The 17,280-nt window shown below is 40.5% G+C and overlaps 1 protein-coding gene across 1 annotated transcript in view; it reads left to right on the top strand.

The window, feature by feature from the left end:
- PCNX2 (pecanex 2) overlaps positions 1-17,280 on the top strand; it is a 159,744-nt gene that overhangs the window by 39,996 nt on the left and 102,468 nt on the right. The window contains exons 10-15 of the mRNA XM_056342869.1: positions 1,314-1,456; positions 2,809-2,962; positions 3,053-3,085; positions 10,257-10,428; positions 15,439-15,549; positions 17,116-17,207. Of these exons, the coding sequence (XP_056198844.1) occupies positions 1,314-1,456; positions 2,809-2,962; positions 3,053-3,085; positions 10,257-10,428; positions 15,439-15,549; positions 17,116-17,207 (705 nt within the window). The remainder of the gene's footprint in view (positions 1-1,313; positions 1,457-2,808; positions 2,963-3,052; positions 3,086-10,256; positions 10,429-15,438; positions 15,550-17,115; positions 17,208-17,280) is intronic.

Genomic DNA, 17,280 nt, shown 5'->3' with positions numbered 1-17,280 from the left:
GAGGTTATCAGTGAGTTGGTTCCCAGCTGATGGTGCCAGCAATAAATTAATTCGCGTGTAAATTATGTGTAAAAATCCTGGAAAGTGAGGATTAGAAGTTTTTCCAATAATCTGAGAGAAAATTTAACAATTCCTATATGCAGGGGGACAGTTGTTTTTTTTAAAAAAAAGTATTTTGCTAATAGTTAGAATCCAGGAATATGATGAATTACTTCAACAGAAATCCCCTTCTCTGCCTAGGGAAGTTAATCTAACACAAATAATTCTAGTGCAAACATTGCCCAGAGTTCCATTATAGGTATATTTGTTATCTAATGTTGATTAATTATCTTTAACAAGGGGGGTGGGGGCTAGAAGGAGGTTGAAAACTACTAGACTTGACAGCAATTAGAAATCTCAAATTCTTCTTGAAAGAAAAAGAAGTGATTCCTTCCCCTTAGTCAATTATTGGCGTACCTTGGAAAGAAATCGCTACTTTTCAGAGGTTTTTTTGTTTTTTTTTTTTTATTCTGTTGACTAGCTCTGCAGGCTTGGCTGATGGTCTGTAGATAAGCTCCCCTCACCACAAGTGCTGGTGAAGGAGTGCAGGTGTAGAGCTGGCTGAGATCTGAAATGCTGTAGTTCAAACAGACAAGAAAAAAAGGCCTTAGAACCTGACAAAAGCAGTATTCAAAAGGATGAATTTATGGTTGTGATGGTAAGATTAAAGATTAGTGACTCTTAAACTAGTGATGTTTATGCTTTTTGTGCCTGTTTGCAGTTTTTTTCCCCTCCTTTTGCTGTGGCGGAGGGTGCATGCCTGATGTGGTATTAGAAGCATCTCAGGAAAGATAAACAAAGCTGTGCTCTGGAAGGAGAGTTGCTAAGTCACACCTCTAGGCCTTAAATTTTACTTGATTTTTTTGATTAAAACCACAGATTTTTCCTATCATGTGTGGTTTTGTCTTGTGCTGTAATTAGCCTGACGCATGGAAAAATCTTCAAAAGGAAATTTTAGGCAAGCAGTGGGTCAGGACTAAAAAAATAAATATTTTTTTAAATGGGTATTTAGTATTTATGTTTAAAGCATACTATCACTGTTGAGCTTCACAATTGATACAGCTTCTGTCCATCTGCAATAATTAAGCAGGTGTGATATTTTTGTTTCTAATTTAAAATGAAGAAAACAAGTACACTCCTACTATCCCTTTTAGGGGAAACAAAATTAATCTGAAACCTCATGTAAATTTGGCCTTTTAAACACCTGTTTTGCTGGCAGCCATATGCCAATGTGAAAAGAGTTTTGTGTATTTCTGGTTTGTTTGTTTTTAAAGCAACCCAGCCGGGACCCTGAGGATTCTTCCTGTTCCTCAGCACAGCGGAAACTGAACAGGCAGTTTTACAGATTTATTATATTCCCTGGCAAATGGATTAAAGTCTGGTATGATCGTCTTACCTTGTTGGCATTGTTAGACAGGTAAGCCTTTTTTTTAATGCAACTTTATATAATATTACGATGGGTGGCTCCACGTGTCCGTAGAGCAATGCAGCCCGCTAGAGAAATAACAAGTGAGCGTTGTATTAGTGTCTTATATTCAGGTTGAGTAGATGGATGGATGCTTGTTTGCTTTAAGCTGAAGGAAATGCTTTCCTTTGGAGTTGGTTTTGGTGTTTCTTGCTACCCTTCGTCTTCAAGCAGACACCTTGATTCATGTGAGCACCAGGCTTGTGGAATAGTCTTTAATTTCATTCTCAGCTGTTGGATCAAATGGTTCTGAGCTTTCTGGTGAGAAAATCCAGGTTTTGTGCAAAAAATACAGAAGTGGGAGGGTCCCAGGGTGTTGTAAACCAAGTACTCCAATCTTTAAAAAGAAATTATAGAGTAATACTGTGGAGGAGATCTTTCAGCTACTCCTTCTGTTCTGGTTCAGGTTTATTTGTTTAGAGAGAACTGCTTGTCTCGGCATCTCTCCTTTTTCTAGTCTGTCAGTTCATTTGGCATCAGCTCTTCAGGCAGTACCCTTTGCCCTTAGACCTCATGTAGTAGTCTGCTGGACTACTAAGACCTTCAAACGTGTTAGCCTACATACCCAATGGCTGCTGGCTCTCCTGTCCCTGTATGAGCTCCACAGCAGAAATTCCAGATGTCAGTTTTATGTGCTGCAGAAACCAGGTTGTTTAGTCAGGGAGCTTAGGTCCGGATCAGGTACTTACTTACCTGTGGTGTCTTATCCCCGTGTTTGAATTGCATGGAAAGCATCTGCTGATACACTCTTTTGTTATAGCTGAATGTTAGCATTGGTTTTTATCTCAGCTTCCGTGTTTTAATAGAACAGATAAAAATGAATAAAACATGAGATGTCAAATTTGGTGTTTCATCTAATGAATTCTTTGTTGTCAGACATGTATTTTCCATTAAATGAAAGCCTTATTTCCTCATTTAGAAGTATTTGGGTGTTGGGTTTTGGGGGGGATTGTTTTTTTGGGGTTTTTTGGTTTTTTTTGTTTTTTTTTTTAATAAACATACACTTGCCTACGTTCAAATCAGCTCCACCGTGGAATTGTATTTGGCCAGTGAAATTGGAGGGTGCTGGACTTCAGTACATATGCCTTTTTTTCTATAAATTTTAGCTATCATAGAGGATAAGGTCTTTGGCATGGGGGTGAAATACCATTGAACATGGAAATGTAGTTTTGGAAGCAAAACCTTGGATCCTGTGAATTCTGATAGCTTCAGCAATGACAGTTCATACTAGCTGTAAATGGACCTGCCTTGCTCTAACGAATATATAAATATTTGTACATCTCTTAACACTTTTATTCACATAGGACAGAAGATATAAAGGAGAATGTATTTGCTGTCCTTCTAGTAGTTCTCGTTTCACTTCTTGGATTCCTGACTCTGAATCAAGGCTTCTGTAAAGACATTTGGGTTCTGTTGTTCTGTCTTGTGATGGCCAGCTGCCAGTATTCTCTCCTAAAGGTGGGACACGTGTTCATATCCAATTGCTGAATTCTAACTTCTACAAAGGCAAAATCCTGTAAGCAAACTCTTTTTTTCTGTTTTTTCTAGAGTGTTCAGCCCGATCCTGCTTCACCAATACATGTAAGTCTTGGCCAGTAGAACAAGTCTTTCTCCTTTATTATCACTACTGTACTGTGAAACAGTTGGCTGTTCAGTGAAACACAAGTAGAAGTAGTTTATTGTTCTAGGTGACTTATGAAAATGAGCAAGATACTGTTGGTGATTTTGAGACTTTTTGCTGTTTTTTTAATTAATTTTAAGCTATTTGAATTTATCACAGCTATTAAAAAAGCACGATTTCTTTAAGCTAAAATATGCAGTAAACCCAAATGCATCTGGACTGATTTGCTGAAATTCCATCCTGTGGTATCAGTCAAGCCTTTTCTTTCCTTTAGAAACAGTGACTGAAAACAGCTGAAGTACCAGATTAGCAGCTTGGTCATTGGTCAGTTGGGGTTTTAAATCTTTTTTTGGTGGGTGTGTCTGTGTGATTGGGAATTGATTTTTTTTATTTTATTTTTTTTTTTTAAATCTGGTGTAGCAGATTTATTTCCCAGCAGTATTATTAATAGCTCATCAGGTAGCACAAGTGTTTTCCCTTTGTTGTAATACAGTCACATTTTCTGTGCTTGTGTCCTGAAGAAATGGTCAAATCTATGGGTGAACGCAGGGTGTAAGGATCTTTGCTGGTTGCTATTTGCCTGTTGAGTGTATCTGAGAAACTGAACTCTGATGGTGACAACCACCTTGCAAAGAACCAGTTCCTTACTGAAGTCTGTCCTTGTTATAGGACTGGTTTAGGAGCATCATCCTACAACTGCAACCTGACATCTCCACCTGTCACAGTGTCAAGGCATTTTTGATATGTGAATTTTGGAAGATGTTTCGGTGGTCACGAGGTCCCTTGCTTGCTTTTACACTGGCTGCTTAGTTGCTCACGTTTCTTACTTAGCTCTTTGAATGTTTCTGAAGATGCCCCCTCTTCCCTCAGGGTTCAAACCCAGTGTGTTGAAAACTACAGGCCTGCTGGATCATTTCCCTTTGGCAGGGAGTAATTATTTTTGTCAGTTGAGAGGCTAGAAATACAGGCTGAACTTGAAACTGAGGTTATTTGCAAGTGTATGTTACACATTTCATGGAGATGAATTTCAGAAGATTCTTAGTTTATTTTCCCTGCCAGTTATTATGGGGTGAACTTACAGTATTGTTGGTTATAATGCATTTACAGGAAATATCTGTCTGCATAAAAAGTAGGGAAGGCTAATAAACAGCAGCTTACACATTGTCAGGTAATATTTCAATCCATTAAAGAAATATTCCTACCTCAGTAAGAAGCTGGGATTTTGGGGGACTAAAATATTAATTGCCAGTTCAACTAGCACGTGCTCATTCACAGTAATGTGAACTGTAATCAAATAGTTTGCACTTACTCAGACATTACTAATATGTACAGTTGTTTAAAGGGGTGGCAAGCAGTTTAATCAAAACTTCATTATAAGCCTATCTAGCCCATATTTTTTAATAGTATTAAAGACAAAGTAGCTAATGAAGTTTAAGCAGAACATTTTTTTTATGCAGAATCCATGTTTGCATTTCAGACTCCCTCAATACTGTTACAAGTATTATTTACCATACTGTATTTTGTTAAGTCATGCAGCAATGTAAGTAGCTAACAATAGGTATATTCCCATCTTCTATATGCTTTCCTAAAACTTTATGGGGAATGTTTTCTTGCAGACCTTTTGGTGCACCATACAAACTCCAATGGAAGTACAATTTAGAGAGGTTTTCCACAGAGGGTTTTAAAGGTGGGAGGCATTATAGATGAAGTGAAAATAGAAGATTAGCGATTTCTACATTATATCTTTTTAGAAAACAACAGATATTTGTAAAAGCTTGCTTGAGGTAGTAAGCATCACAAAAATAAGAAAAGGCAGTGAGAAAAGATGCCCCATGTACTGTTTCATAATTCATGTGACTGCATTAAAATTAAAAAGAATAACATGTCTTGATGTTAATGTAAGGATGCAGAATGGAGGGATCAAAGAATGAGCAGTACCATGTCCATGAATGAAAATGCAGCTGAGATTTTTTCAGTGTGAAACAAACCGTTGCGAGCCACAGATTTGCACAGTGAATTTATTTCTATTTTTGGATTCATGAGTAGCCGCTAATGCCTCATGTTATCCATACCTGCCAAGGAGTTTCCAAACTTTTTCCCTGTCTCTCACATGCAGACTTTGTTACTGTTTGATGTGACTTTGTCACCTCTAGCCTATACCATCTTGAAAGACTCTGCTTTAAAATACCATCCAGTCAATTCAGAAAACACAGTGTCGAGGGTTACGTAAGTTTTTGTTCTGAACTCCTTCTGAGCACCAGTGTATTCACTTCCTGGTGCTGAGGAAGAGCCGGCTGACTAAATCCCATAAGGTCTGGTAGTCTGGTACAATTCTATTGGAGATATGATTATTTCTTGCTCCCCCTGCCATGCTGTGGCAGCTAGGGTCTCTGAGATGGACACTGCATGTTGTCTGTCACTGTGGTAAGGTATGAGTTTCAGTACATAGAGAAGAACCTATCTAACTCGGCTAATTTTCTGAATTTTATATTCATTTATACTCATTGAATGGTAATAATGGTTCTGTTTTGATTAACTTTGGTGTTTAAATTGGAACTTTCCAGGTTCTACAGCTAATGCTGGCTACTGCCATTTATTGTAGCTGCAGGTTTAGTACTGTTGCCGGCTGCAAGATGAGTACCTAATTTTCCTGTCAGCCTGTGCTTTAGCCTTTCCAGTTCTGGTCCACTGGGAGTTGGTGGCCTTTAGTTGCTGTTCACACAAGAGTATGTGGTTCTGGGATGGTGAAATTCAGGCACAGCCTTCTCACTGGAGTGGTGGGGAGAAGAAAATAAAGTCCACCCCAAGTGTGAGTTGTATCAGTTTATTAACAGCCGAATATATTGGAGGTGCCAGCGACTGGAAGGTATTAAATACAGAGATCCAAGGGATCCTTGTCATGTGCATTTCAATGTTTTAGACAAGTGGCTTTTCAGAATTTCTCGGTATTGGTCAGGCAGCAGCAGATTGGGCAATAAAGGCTGTGTCTGTAGTAAATGACTGTAAAGAAGGATCATGAGAGCTTGTCTGTAAGCCACTCATAAGACGACACCTGTGTAGCTCAGGATCCAGCTCAAATTTACAAAGGCATTTGAGCTTGGAAAGATTGTAGTCACACTCTTAATAAGATTTATGGCATTGCTTGCATAACTTAATTGTCTCGGTCCCATTACCTGCCAGAGCAGATAGCTAACTCAGTTGGGTAGCTACCAGAGGCAGTTTCATAAATTCCATAAGCCACTTAGAAAGTATTTTTAATTTGTCCCTAAATGCTTTTCTTAGAACTGAGCACGCATACTTTTCTTTTTATATAAAGTCTTCTTTTTCATCTTGCATGTGTGCACCCACAAACAAAAAAATCATTAGACCTTTCTGAAATTTCCCTATCAAAATGCTTTGCAGTTGAAAGTGCTATTTTACTAAATTGTGAAATTATTCTAGCTTTGTTGAAAATGTTAGTATTTTTATCAAAATACGAGATACAGCAGTGCTGTGTTTGTAGGATGTGAATATATTTCTGAAACATATTCATGAGAAACATGAACCTGAAAAAGTCAGTGACATTTTTTGGCAGACTTAGGAAAAGGAAGAGGTTTCACCAACATTTTTATCAGCAGAGAAAAAAAATGATTGTTCAGCAAATGAGATGTCAAATATAAAAGGAATCCTTCTTCATTATTTAAATTCTTCTGAAGGAGAATGCAGAGTGAAGTAGTTTTACCACATTTAAATCAGTTTTGTGTGTCAAAATTCAATGAATTTGTCTAGTAGAACAAAATGAGCCCTTAATATCTAAAATATCTTGTTGATGACTTGCACTGCCTTATGCCTGTTTTGATGAAGGGCTGCCTAACTTGGCCTGTGAGTGGCAGGCACAAGAGGGCTTTGCCACTTTTATTTTTTTTTTTATCTCCCTAAAGCCTTGAAAAGAGGAAATGTAATGTCCATCCCCCGGCTGTGGCTTTCACGCGCTGTCCCAGTAATCCTCTCTTTCCTAGAAGGTATCTGCTGTTGGCCTGAAACCAGTCCTGTCCTGAATAATCCCCCTTGCACAAAGGCTGTAAATGGCAGTGAAATACAGCACCAACGTTTGCAGCAGTTCCTCCTTCTTGTGTTGCCTGTTCCTCAGATGTGGGGGCTGCTCTGGGCAGCTCGTTCAGCTCGAGTGCATCCCGAGCAGTGTGACAGCTGTGCAGCTGGTGTCCTTCCGAGCACATAGCTGCTGCGTTGCTTCGCTCCTGGTGATCCAGTAGTTGGCAAGATTTTGCTTTTAGGTTTCTGTCTCATTCCGCACCGCCACCTGAAAAATAGTGGAGGTAGTACTTGCTCGCATTTTGCAGGCTTCGGACAGACATGGAAAGCTGCTTCCTCAGTTCTAACTAGCATCATTGTTGTTAGCATGGTGAGAATGATTTATTTGGACTAGACTAGACTATTTCATTTGGAAGGGACCTACAACGATCACCTGGTCCTACTGCCTGACCCATTCAGAGCTGACCAAGTTACAGCAGGTTGTTAAGGGCATCGTGCAAATGCCTCTTAAACGCTGACAGGCTTGGGGCATCGACCTCCTCGCTAGGAAGCCCGTTCCAGTGTTTGACCACCCTCGCGGCACACAAACGTCCCGATGTCCACTCCGAACCTGCCCTGGTGCAGCTTCGAACCGTTCCCACGCGTCCTGTCGCTGGGTACCAGGGAGGAGAGCTCCGCACCCCCCTCTCCAGCCCCCCCTCGGGGAGCCGTGGGAGCAGTGAGGTCGCCCCTCAGCCTCCTTCGCCCCCAGCCAGACAAGCCCCAAGTGCCCAGCCGCTCCCCACAGGACGTGCCTTCCAGCCCCTGCGCCGGCTTTGCTCTCCTCCCCTGGGCACGCTCAAGGACTTTCACGTCCTTCTTCAGTTGCGCGGCCCAGAACCGCTCGCAGCGCCCCAGGCGAGGCTTCAGCGGGGCGGAAGGCGGTGGGGCAATGCCCCCTGCCCCCAGCCGTGCTGTGCCCCCCGGGGCGCGGGCTGCCCTCCTGGCACCGGCTCGCGCTGAGCCCGCTGCCGCCCAGCACCCCAGGGCCCTTCTGCTGGGCTGCTCCCAGCCGCTCCTCGCCCAGTTCATACCTGTGCCCGGCGTTACGCCGTCGGAGGGGCAGAATCCGGCACCACGACTGGTTAAGTTTCATCCCGTTAGTCACAGCCCAGTGCTCCAGTCTGTCCGGACCCTTCTGCAAGGCCTCCTGTCCCTCAAGAGAGTCAGCAGCACCTCCCAGTTTAGTATCACCAGCAAACTGGCTAACGGTGCGTTCAGCTCCCGCATCCAGGTCGCTGATAAATACACTGAGCAGGGCTGGCCCCAGAACTGAGCCCTGAGGAACACCACTGGTGGCCGGTCACCAGCCAGAGGTAGCCCCATTCACTACAACCCTTTGAGCTCTGCTCTTCAGCCAGTTCTTCACCCAGCGCACCGTGAACTACTTTAGAATTAAGAGTTGAATATACACTGCAAACCTAATTGAGTATGTCAGCGTTCTGCTTGGAACTGAAAGGTGTGTGGAGCTGAACCTCTGGACTTCTAGTCATCAACTCTGTCTTGCCCAACTGCCTTCAAATAATTACCACACAAAGATACGACCTGGGTTCTGTAATTCAAGAGATAAGAGAAGAATATAACAGCATGATAAAATAGACCTTGGTCTGGAGTGCACATCAGGGTATAAATCATTAAGCAGTTGTTTAGATGCAGTATTTACTGATTTCTTTTCCTAAGGCACAGCTTGTATTTAAGATAAATGAACTGACATTTAAAAACAGGCAGAAAGTAATATTTTAAGTGATTTTTTTTTAAATCAGATTTTATCTTTCTAGTTCTCCTTTGATTGTTTCGTGGGTGTGTCCTACTTAAAAAAAAAAAAAAAAACAACAAAAAAACCCAACAAAAACAACAAACCACAAATGGCAGTAGTAAAATTAAAAGTGATTAAACAGCTAGGGTTTGCCAGTCTGACTTGATTCATATTCCATGGATGTGAGGTACGATATAAGCCTGCTAGTTCCCTGCAAGCTGCCACCTTGTTAACTGCTTGATCCCAAAAGACACTACAGATCAGTTAATAGCAATGCTAACATACGAGCCTGGCTGGCGGCCAAACAAATACGGCCGCTGTTTCAAATCAGTAAGTAGACTCAAAAAAGAAACGATCTTTTATTATACTCAAATTACATTTTGCAAATAAGAACAATTTCACAGCAACTTTATGCAAGGCAAACTCAAATCCTTGTCACTTTTCTTCCTGGCTTTTCACACTCAAGGAATCTTTTGACTCACCAGTGTTCAAAATGTCTTATTTACCCTTAAGCTTGCTACCAGGAGAACTATTAAGTTATTTCTTAAACATCTGTTATTCCCCCTGGCCCACAGCCCCACAGCAGTGTTTTGTAGGATTAGTGCGAATCAGTCAGGTGAGAGATGTGTATAAAAGACTTAAGAATCCTTCCACTTATTAATTCCTTTGGATCATCATTTCAAAGTGCAGCATGAGAGAGAGACCAGAAACGGCTGCTGAGTGTCACCCCCTCCAGGAGGGACACTGATTTGCTGTCAAGCGGTTCAAATCAACGAAAAAATTGTATTGTTGCAAAAAATCAATCTCCATGCTGAACAAGGTACCTGGGAGGTGCTCTACGATTTTTTTACTTCCCAGGATGCAATTAAAAATCTTACATTTCATAAAGTAAAAAAGAAAAAAAAAGTCTAACTACCAGAAGCTGACATTCATTAAAATAAAAAGTAATAAAGAAAAAAAAAAATTGTATTGAAAAGAAAGTTCCAGACAGATTGAGATTTTTTTTCTCCACAGAAAATTACAACTTCTGCTATTAGTGTGTTTTGAAAGGTCCAAAAGGTTAGATTTTCAAAAGTGTGAGTGGTTGCTGGAGTTAGCTGTAACTGCTTTTTGTGCCTTTTGAAAGTCTCCTCTGGAGAAGATAAAATACCTTGTAACATTTTTATTATTAATTAGTATGTGTAAGTCATTAAAATATTTTGCCTGACTTGTGACCTTCTCTCCTGTTTAATGCAGTGCAACGCAGTAGGAGAATGAATGCAAAATTCAAATGTGGTTGTGTTTGTTTTTTTTTTTCCCCCAAGGGACACAATAAAATCATAACCTACAGCAGACCTGTATATTTTTGTATACTGTGTGGCCTTATTTTGCTGCTAGATGCTGGATCTAAAGACACAAATCCTCCCGTTTATACAATGTATGGCTTGAAGCTCTTTTCGCCTAGATCCCTCCAGTCAGCCAGAGACCATGTGATAGGTGAGTCAGTTTTTTTTCTTAGCGCTGTAAAAATGAATTAAGCGTTAGCCGGGGAAGCCTGTGTTTTCTCGTGTTGGCAATCAAACGCATGTTATGGAGGCACAACTCTAAGTCAAACTGATAGAAACATTTGGAATGACTTAAGACGGGCGTGGGGGAGGCGGGGGTCAGCTGGCAACCTTCCCTCACGTAAAAAGAGTTCTTAATGAAATGAGGCTCATAGAAAAGTCTCTATAGAAAACCAACAGTCACTGATGTTATTAGCAAAAGACATCATCTGTGAAATGCAGTTAATCTTAGTAAGGGCTTGTCCATGTGGAGCAGTTACTGTAGAATAAGCCAAGTTTTAAATTTAATGCCTGGAAGCTAATCCATGCCGAGTCCTCAGATGGACGTTCTTCCGTTTGTGAAGAACACTCTTTTTCTTGGTTTAGTTTAATCTTGCTGTCCACGTGATGAGTTAATCTGGAGTGGCCACTCCGCAGTAGCTCTTCAACCTGTTTCCTTCTGGAATCATGTTCTGAGGTGGCTGAGGACATCCAGATATTGCCCCAAAACGGCAGTGATGGTCCTTTGGCACTAATTTGGAGTGACCATAGCTGGGAATACCCCGTTCTGTCAGGAAATGTCTTCCAGTTACACACTTGCAGTCCGTGACTGTGATGCCGCTCTGGCTGTGTCACAGATACAAGTGCTGAGCTGGACTCAGGTCAAGTAGTGCAACACAGTTAGATATGAAGCAGGAAAGTTGAAGTTTACTGTAAAAGTTGTGAAAACTTCCCAAGAACTGTGTTGTAGTGTACCAAAGGTGACCTGTTGGTTTGTGAGTTCAGAACCAGGAAAGCCTGCTGTAGTAGAGGAGGAAACTTTGTGATACAATGTGTGACCTTCAAAGTCTTTGTTCACCTGTGACCATTATACTTGCTTTTTGCTCTACTGGAGTCAGGCTATTACTGCCCGAAAGGCACACTATTTTTAGGAAAGCCTTCTGGTCCTTTATATGGGTTCATTGACTCCCCATCCTTCTCATCAGAAACAGGGGAATAATGAAGACCTGCATCTCACTTATTTTCATTAGCTTCTTTCATTACTTTCCTTTGGTCTCATTAAAGTTTCTTCTTACATCTTATTTTCTCTGCCTGTCAAAGGTGAACAGTAAAAATGCTGATAAATAATTCAACAAGAATCTTAAATGACGCTTGGGGTAGAGATAAATGAAAAACTATAGCAACCAGTATAAGAAAACAAAGTGTTGTTACGAATGTGCTAATTTTGGCTGGCCTCAAAAGAGATGGTAGAGCAGGTTCTTGGAACAGCCTGGAGGGGGTGGGGGAGAGAGAAGATACAGGCTCATCCCCCAGCTGGCATCTGTTGTAACGAGACAGGGAGAAGAAACCATTTCCCTTTGCTTGTCCCCTGGTCTTATTTTGCCGAGGTGTATTTGTTCAAGCGATGCTTGATGCTGCGCTTTGGCTGTTCCTTGCTTTGCCCCTATGACAGTCCCGCCTTCTGGCTGCCGTAAATCCTTGCAAGTGTTCACAGTGCAGCTACTTCTGTGAGCCATGGCAATCCGGCATCCTCCAGCATCTTGCTGCACTTTGAGTATAGATCCCCTTAGGCACTGAAGGTGTAGTGCCTGTTGTATTGTTCTGGGCAATAAAATCAGGAGGGAATTTGGTCCCACTGCATACCCATAAAGTGTTTTGCAGTTTTGCTAGGTATTTTTCCTGTCTATTGGTTTGTCATCGTACGATGACTTTTGGATTTCTGAATACTACAATTTGTGATTTGTATAAAAATAAAAATTGTGAGTAAATTAGTTGTAGTATTCAGAATTGATATGTTGGGAAATCAAGGGATTTTTGGTGTATGTTACAAATACCAAGGAGAGGAAAAGTCTTCTATTTCAGGTGTTTGCTATGGAAAGAAGCTGAAGTGATGGAAATCATAGAAGGCCCTTACCAAGGAACTAATGTGATGCTGCATAGTGTACTATGATAAAAGTCTTGAAACGAGGTTATAAAAGAAAATCAATGGAAGTGTGTAGATGTATAACCTAATTACTTAAGAAATGTGTTTTTTAACAGGACCATTTCTTTGCAAGCAATCTGTTTAGGATCTGATTCTATTTTATTTTAAATTGATGGTGATTCTGCTATTGATTTATATTAGTTGGGGGATCGTGGCCTTAATTCATTCTAACTATGGTTTTCATCTTGAATTCCTTACTTCAATTGACCTTTTTTGCTAGATTCACATACGTGGTGTTAAGCAAGGGCACAGACAGAGCCAACCTCAGTCAGTATGTGCTATAGCTCTGGTTAGTGACAAAAGTCGTTACACACTTAATGTATGATAGTTTTTGTGATGACACCATTTAAGCATTAGGCAGGTGAGTGAAATTATTTGGCGGATGTCTCAGAAGAGTAAGTATCGAGTGGTGGTAAAATTTTGAGATAGCAAGTCCTCTGCCTGCTTTCAGCAGCGACTGAGCTTCCGCCAGGGGAAGAGAGCCTCTCTGAATGTTATCCTTTGCTACGTTCAGGAGGGGAAGAACAAAAATACTGTTTCTCACTGAAATAAAACTTCTTTTGTTTTTAACTTGTGGAAAAGGTATCTATTATTACACAACAAATGGACTGGTATGCAGGGATACCTTTTTTTTTTTTTTTTTTTTTTAAAATAGTAATTCTGTAGACTTCTAAAAGGTTTGCAGTGACATTGCCACTGAGTTACTATTCTGCATTTCTCAAAAGACCCAAAGTTTCCGAAGTCAAAATTTGTGTTTCCTTTCTACACTTATCTGGTAGCTACTCATTTAGAGGAAACCTTTGATCTGCAGCGTTAAAGCCAGCAGCTCACATAAACATATCATAGTGGTCCAGCTCTTAAAATTGTTGTTCTGTATGAAAAATTGTGATGCGTGTACAAATTGTCTCTGGAATTCATAATGTAATTCCAGCTGATTAATCAATTACTTTTATTGTCTGCTTCCCACAAGGGACACTACCGCTCCTAAACTCAATCCTTTTGTAAGTGACAACTGTTTATTTTCATCTCTGGCATGCTCCTTTGTGGAGGATGAGATAAACAAAGCTACCTTAGCTAAAGAAGTTGTTAGGATTATTCAAGTTATTAATGGAGAGAGGGTGAGGTGAGGACATTGCTTTAGTCAACCAACTTTTCTCTCCTTGTTTACATTCACCCCTATGTATTTTGGTGTCCTGACAGGACATATCTGGTCTTGTCCTTCCCTCCCCTGCTCTTACTCAGCTTTTTCAGAGGTTGCTACAACAAAGGCAGTCATTTGGACTGTAAGTCAGTAGGCTAAGATGAATTCTAGCAGATCTGTGGGTCCTTTGCAGGAGGAACAAGATCTCCTGTGAGTTTCAGCAGTGAGTTTTTGGGATAGTTGATCCCACGGTGAGTCCACATGGCCCGCTGGGCAGTTTGCTGCCATGCCATTGTCTGTCTTCAGGAGTGGTCCTTGCTTGGCTTGGTATGGTTTGGTGGAATATCTAAAAGAAGAGCAGGGTAGTAAAGGAAGAGGAGCTTAATAAAGGCATTTGCATGTAAAAGATAGAGAAGACAGTGTTTCCTTATGTTCTTACGCGTGTATAATTTGTGCCAGCGGCAGGAAGTCGTGATGAAGGCTGCATTGTGAATGCCAGTATACTTAAGTGAGCTCTGTCTGTGTTTAACACTTCGATATGTTATTTTTCCCCCGTTTGGCTTCCGCAACAAGATGTACAGCATTAGATAGCAGTAGCGTGTAATACGATGAAGTTAAAGCTGTCAGATCAAACTTGGTGTATTGCTTTATTTTAGCACAAGATGCATTAGTAAGAGGAGTTGGGAGTAAAATGTGAAAATAGCATTCAACATTATTGTTGCCTTCTTACGATTTGATGGGGTGGGAAGGGGAATAAGTTGTACTAGTGTTTTGTTTAATTTACTTTTTATGAAAATGAATAGGAGGAAACAGCAGTCTTCCTAGAATGTAAACTAACAAATACATACTTGTTTATGAGGAAGAGTGGCTGACACATCCCTCTCCTTCACCATGAGAACATTCTGGTACTAGTACAACAAAGCAGTAAGAATATGATTAAACATGTGCATGTATCCTTGAAAATGGGCGGTATTGGAGAGTTGGGTCAAGTGTGTGTTTAGATGCTTTGCTAGACAGCTGTGCTTAGCATTTTCTAGGGTGGAGCTAAGAGTAAATGGATGGGAAGGAGGAATGGCTGGAGGCAAACAGAACATAGGACTAGCAGCACCATTACCTGAATTATGATTCTTGCTTTTCCCTGACTGTAAAGCAGCCATTTAAATTAGCGTTTCTATTTAGAAAGATTTCTAAATGTAAAGATCTCAGACTGGGTTTTACCCCCGAGTTTCTTTACTGTTTTTAATGTTCTTTCACTACTGCAAAGTCAAGGCCCCTCCTGCTGGAAGCTGGGGAAGTATTCTGGGGAAGTTTCACTATAGGTTTGTCCCATTTTTGCGTGCTGCTTTAAGTGTCTGCTGTTGATTGCTGGTAGAAGCAGGATGCTGTGATAGCCAAGATACTTAGGATCCTAGCCATTGAAGTATTTTTTGTTTGTTTATATTGAATTGTTATACCTGTGCTTGAACCATCTCAGATTCAAGGAGGAAGTTCCAAAGTTAAACTTTCTGTACTTTAAATAGAACAAATATAAATTTGGAAGTATTTGAGAAGCAGTAAGGAGGCTACGTAATGCTATTTTTTTCTGCCACTGCTTTTATCCAAAATAAAGCTTAAAGTTAACCTCTGAGCTTTCGTTTCTTACACACAAAATAACGTAATTTATTTTGAATACATGAGAAGGGGAGTGTAATTGCTGATGCTAAGTTTAAGGTATGCTCGCTTGAGTAATTTCAGAATTTATTGCAGTGACTTTCTTATGCTGGTGTGATGCATGTTTCTCTGTTCTCCATACATTGTGATGTATGACTGTGTTCTAACATTTATTTTTTTTTCTTTAGTGTTTTTATATTGCTTTCCTGCAATTTCTCTTCTTGGTCTTTTCCCTCAAATCAACACCTTCTGTATATATCTTTTGGAGCAAATAGACATGTTGCTTTTTGGCGGTTCTGGTAAGTAGCCAGTTGCAGCCTGAGCTATCCCTTTCTGGGTTTATAACCTTGGATTAGAGTATATTATTGCATGTTTTAAAGCACAGTGCATGTTAAAGCTGAAACAGCTAATGGTATTCATATAACAGTGGGGTGAATACTAATAAGACCCCCTTGAGTAGATTTCTTTTTTTCTTTTGAAAAGTTCCAAACAAGTTGTGCTATAGGCTGCAGGATGTTGTTGACATCAAAGCGTTTTTTTCTTGGCATGTCTGATGTGAATCTTTACTGTATTTATAAAAAAGAAAAACTTAAAATAATTCAGTTAAAACTCCATTTAAAAAATAAAAATAGAAAAAGTTTGCATTGTTCTATAGTAGAGCATGTTCACAAGATATTGAATGTGGGATATTTTTGGTGTTGTTTCAGTCAGAGGTAAAGCAAGGCCCACGAGAGATGATGCATCTTTGTTGTTGGTAGTGGTGGGTTTTGTTTTTCATTATAGCTTAAGTAACAGAGAAGACTGGGATGCATCTACACTGTCATCTTAGTTCCAATCAGAAACAAACCTCCTCCTTGCTCCCACTTACTACATGTTGTTTTGCATCATGGAATGATGTCAGAATAAGCAAACTGGATTCCATTTGGATGAAGCTTAGAAGAAAGGTGCACTGTAAGGGTGCACCTCTTGCACTCCAAACACTAATGAGCGTACAGTCTGTGGGACCAGACTAGAGATAGTCTGCAGTAAGGCATCTCAAACATGTATATCATGGTTGTGACATCCTCAGCACTTTTAATTCCACAGACTCACGCTTAGTGCATCATTCTGCTTGCTACTGTAGACGTAGCCTTGGCAAGTGGTTAAAACTAGTAGAGATTATAGGTGTGTTCTTTGCTTTTTGTCTCGTAAATACCATAGCAGACCTGGAGGAAATAACGTGTCCTATCAATAATAACGATTCCAGTGTATGTTGAGCCCTAATAAGAGTATGGTTTTGCAGCTCCTATGTCTCCTTTGTTGAGACTGCTGAACTCATTCTTGCTGACAGCTTTTCCTACCCTGCTTCTGGAAGGTCTCAAAGGAGGTTATAGCAAGAGATCAGCTGGCATCCTTCTGTCTCCCTTTGATTTCATTCATGTATCTTAATATGGTGCAAATCATGGTTGACCAAGCAAGTTAGGATGCTTTTGGATGATACCAGAGCCTGTGTCTTAGGAGCAAAGGGAAGGAGGAAAACTCCACATGGAGTTTGACTAGAAGATTGCCAGTTTTGTAGATCACTTCATCCCTCCTTCGTAGCAATGTGAAGAGTCAAACTGATGTTTTGGCAAAGCAGTGTTCAGTACAAAAAGTAATAGTGTGGGACCTGAGGTCAATGGAGAACACATGGAGTACAGTGGTATTGGGCTTTCAGCAGTAGCTGTAAACAGTTTTGTGAGCTTATCTGGGGCTTCAACCAGCTTTGCAATCCCTGATTTCACCTCTGTACCTCTCCTCGTGCAAGAGCTGTTTAATTTTTTTTCTTTTGGTTGCATGTTCTCATTTAGGAAGAAATCAACTGACATTTAGTGTCTCTATTTCAGCTGCTGCTGGGTTGGTATCTGCACTATACAGCATTTCCCGAAGCTTTGTTGTTCTGATTGTCCTGTATGCTTTCTGCTTCAGTGCAGTGAAGGTAAGCCAGAAAAACAACGCTGCAAAAATTCAAAATTTCAAGCTCAAAATTCATATAATCTAGGGGAGACCAG

Source organism: Falco biarmicus, chromosome 6 (genome assembly GCF_023638135.1).
Source record: "Falco biarmicus isolate bFalBia1 chromosome 6, bFalBia1.pri, whole genome shotgun sequence".
Lineage (NCBI taxonomy): Eukaryota > Metazoa > Chordata > Aves > Falconiformes > Falconidae > Falco > Falco biarmicus.
The sequence above is the reverse complement of the archived record's forward strand: the minus strand, read 5'-3'. Positions and strand labels throughout refer to the sequence as shown.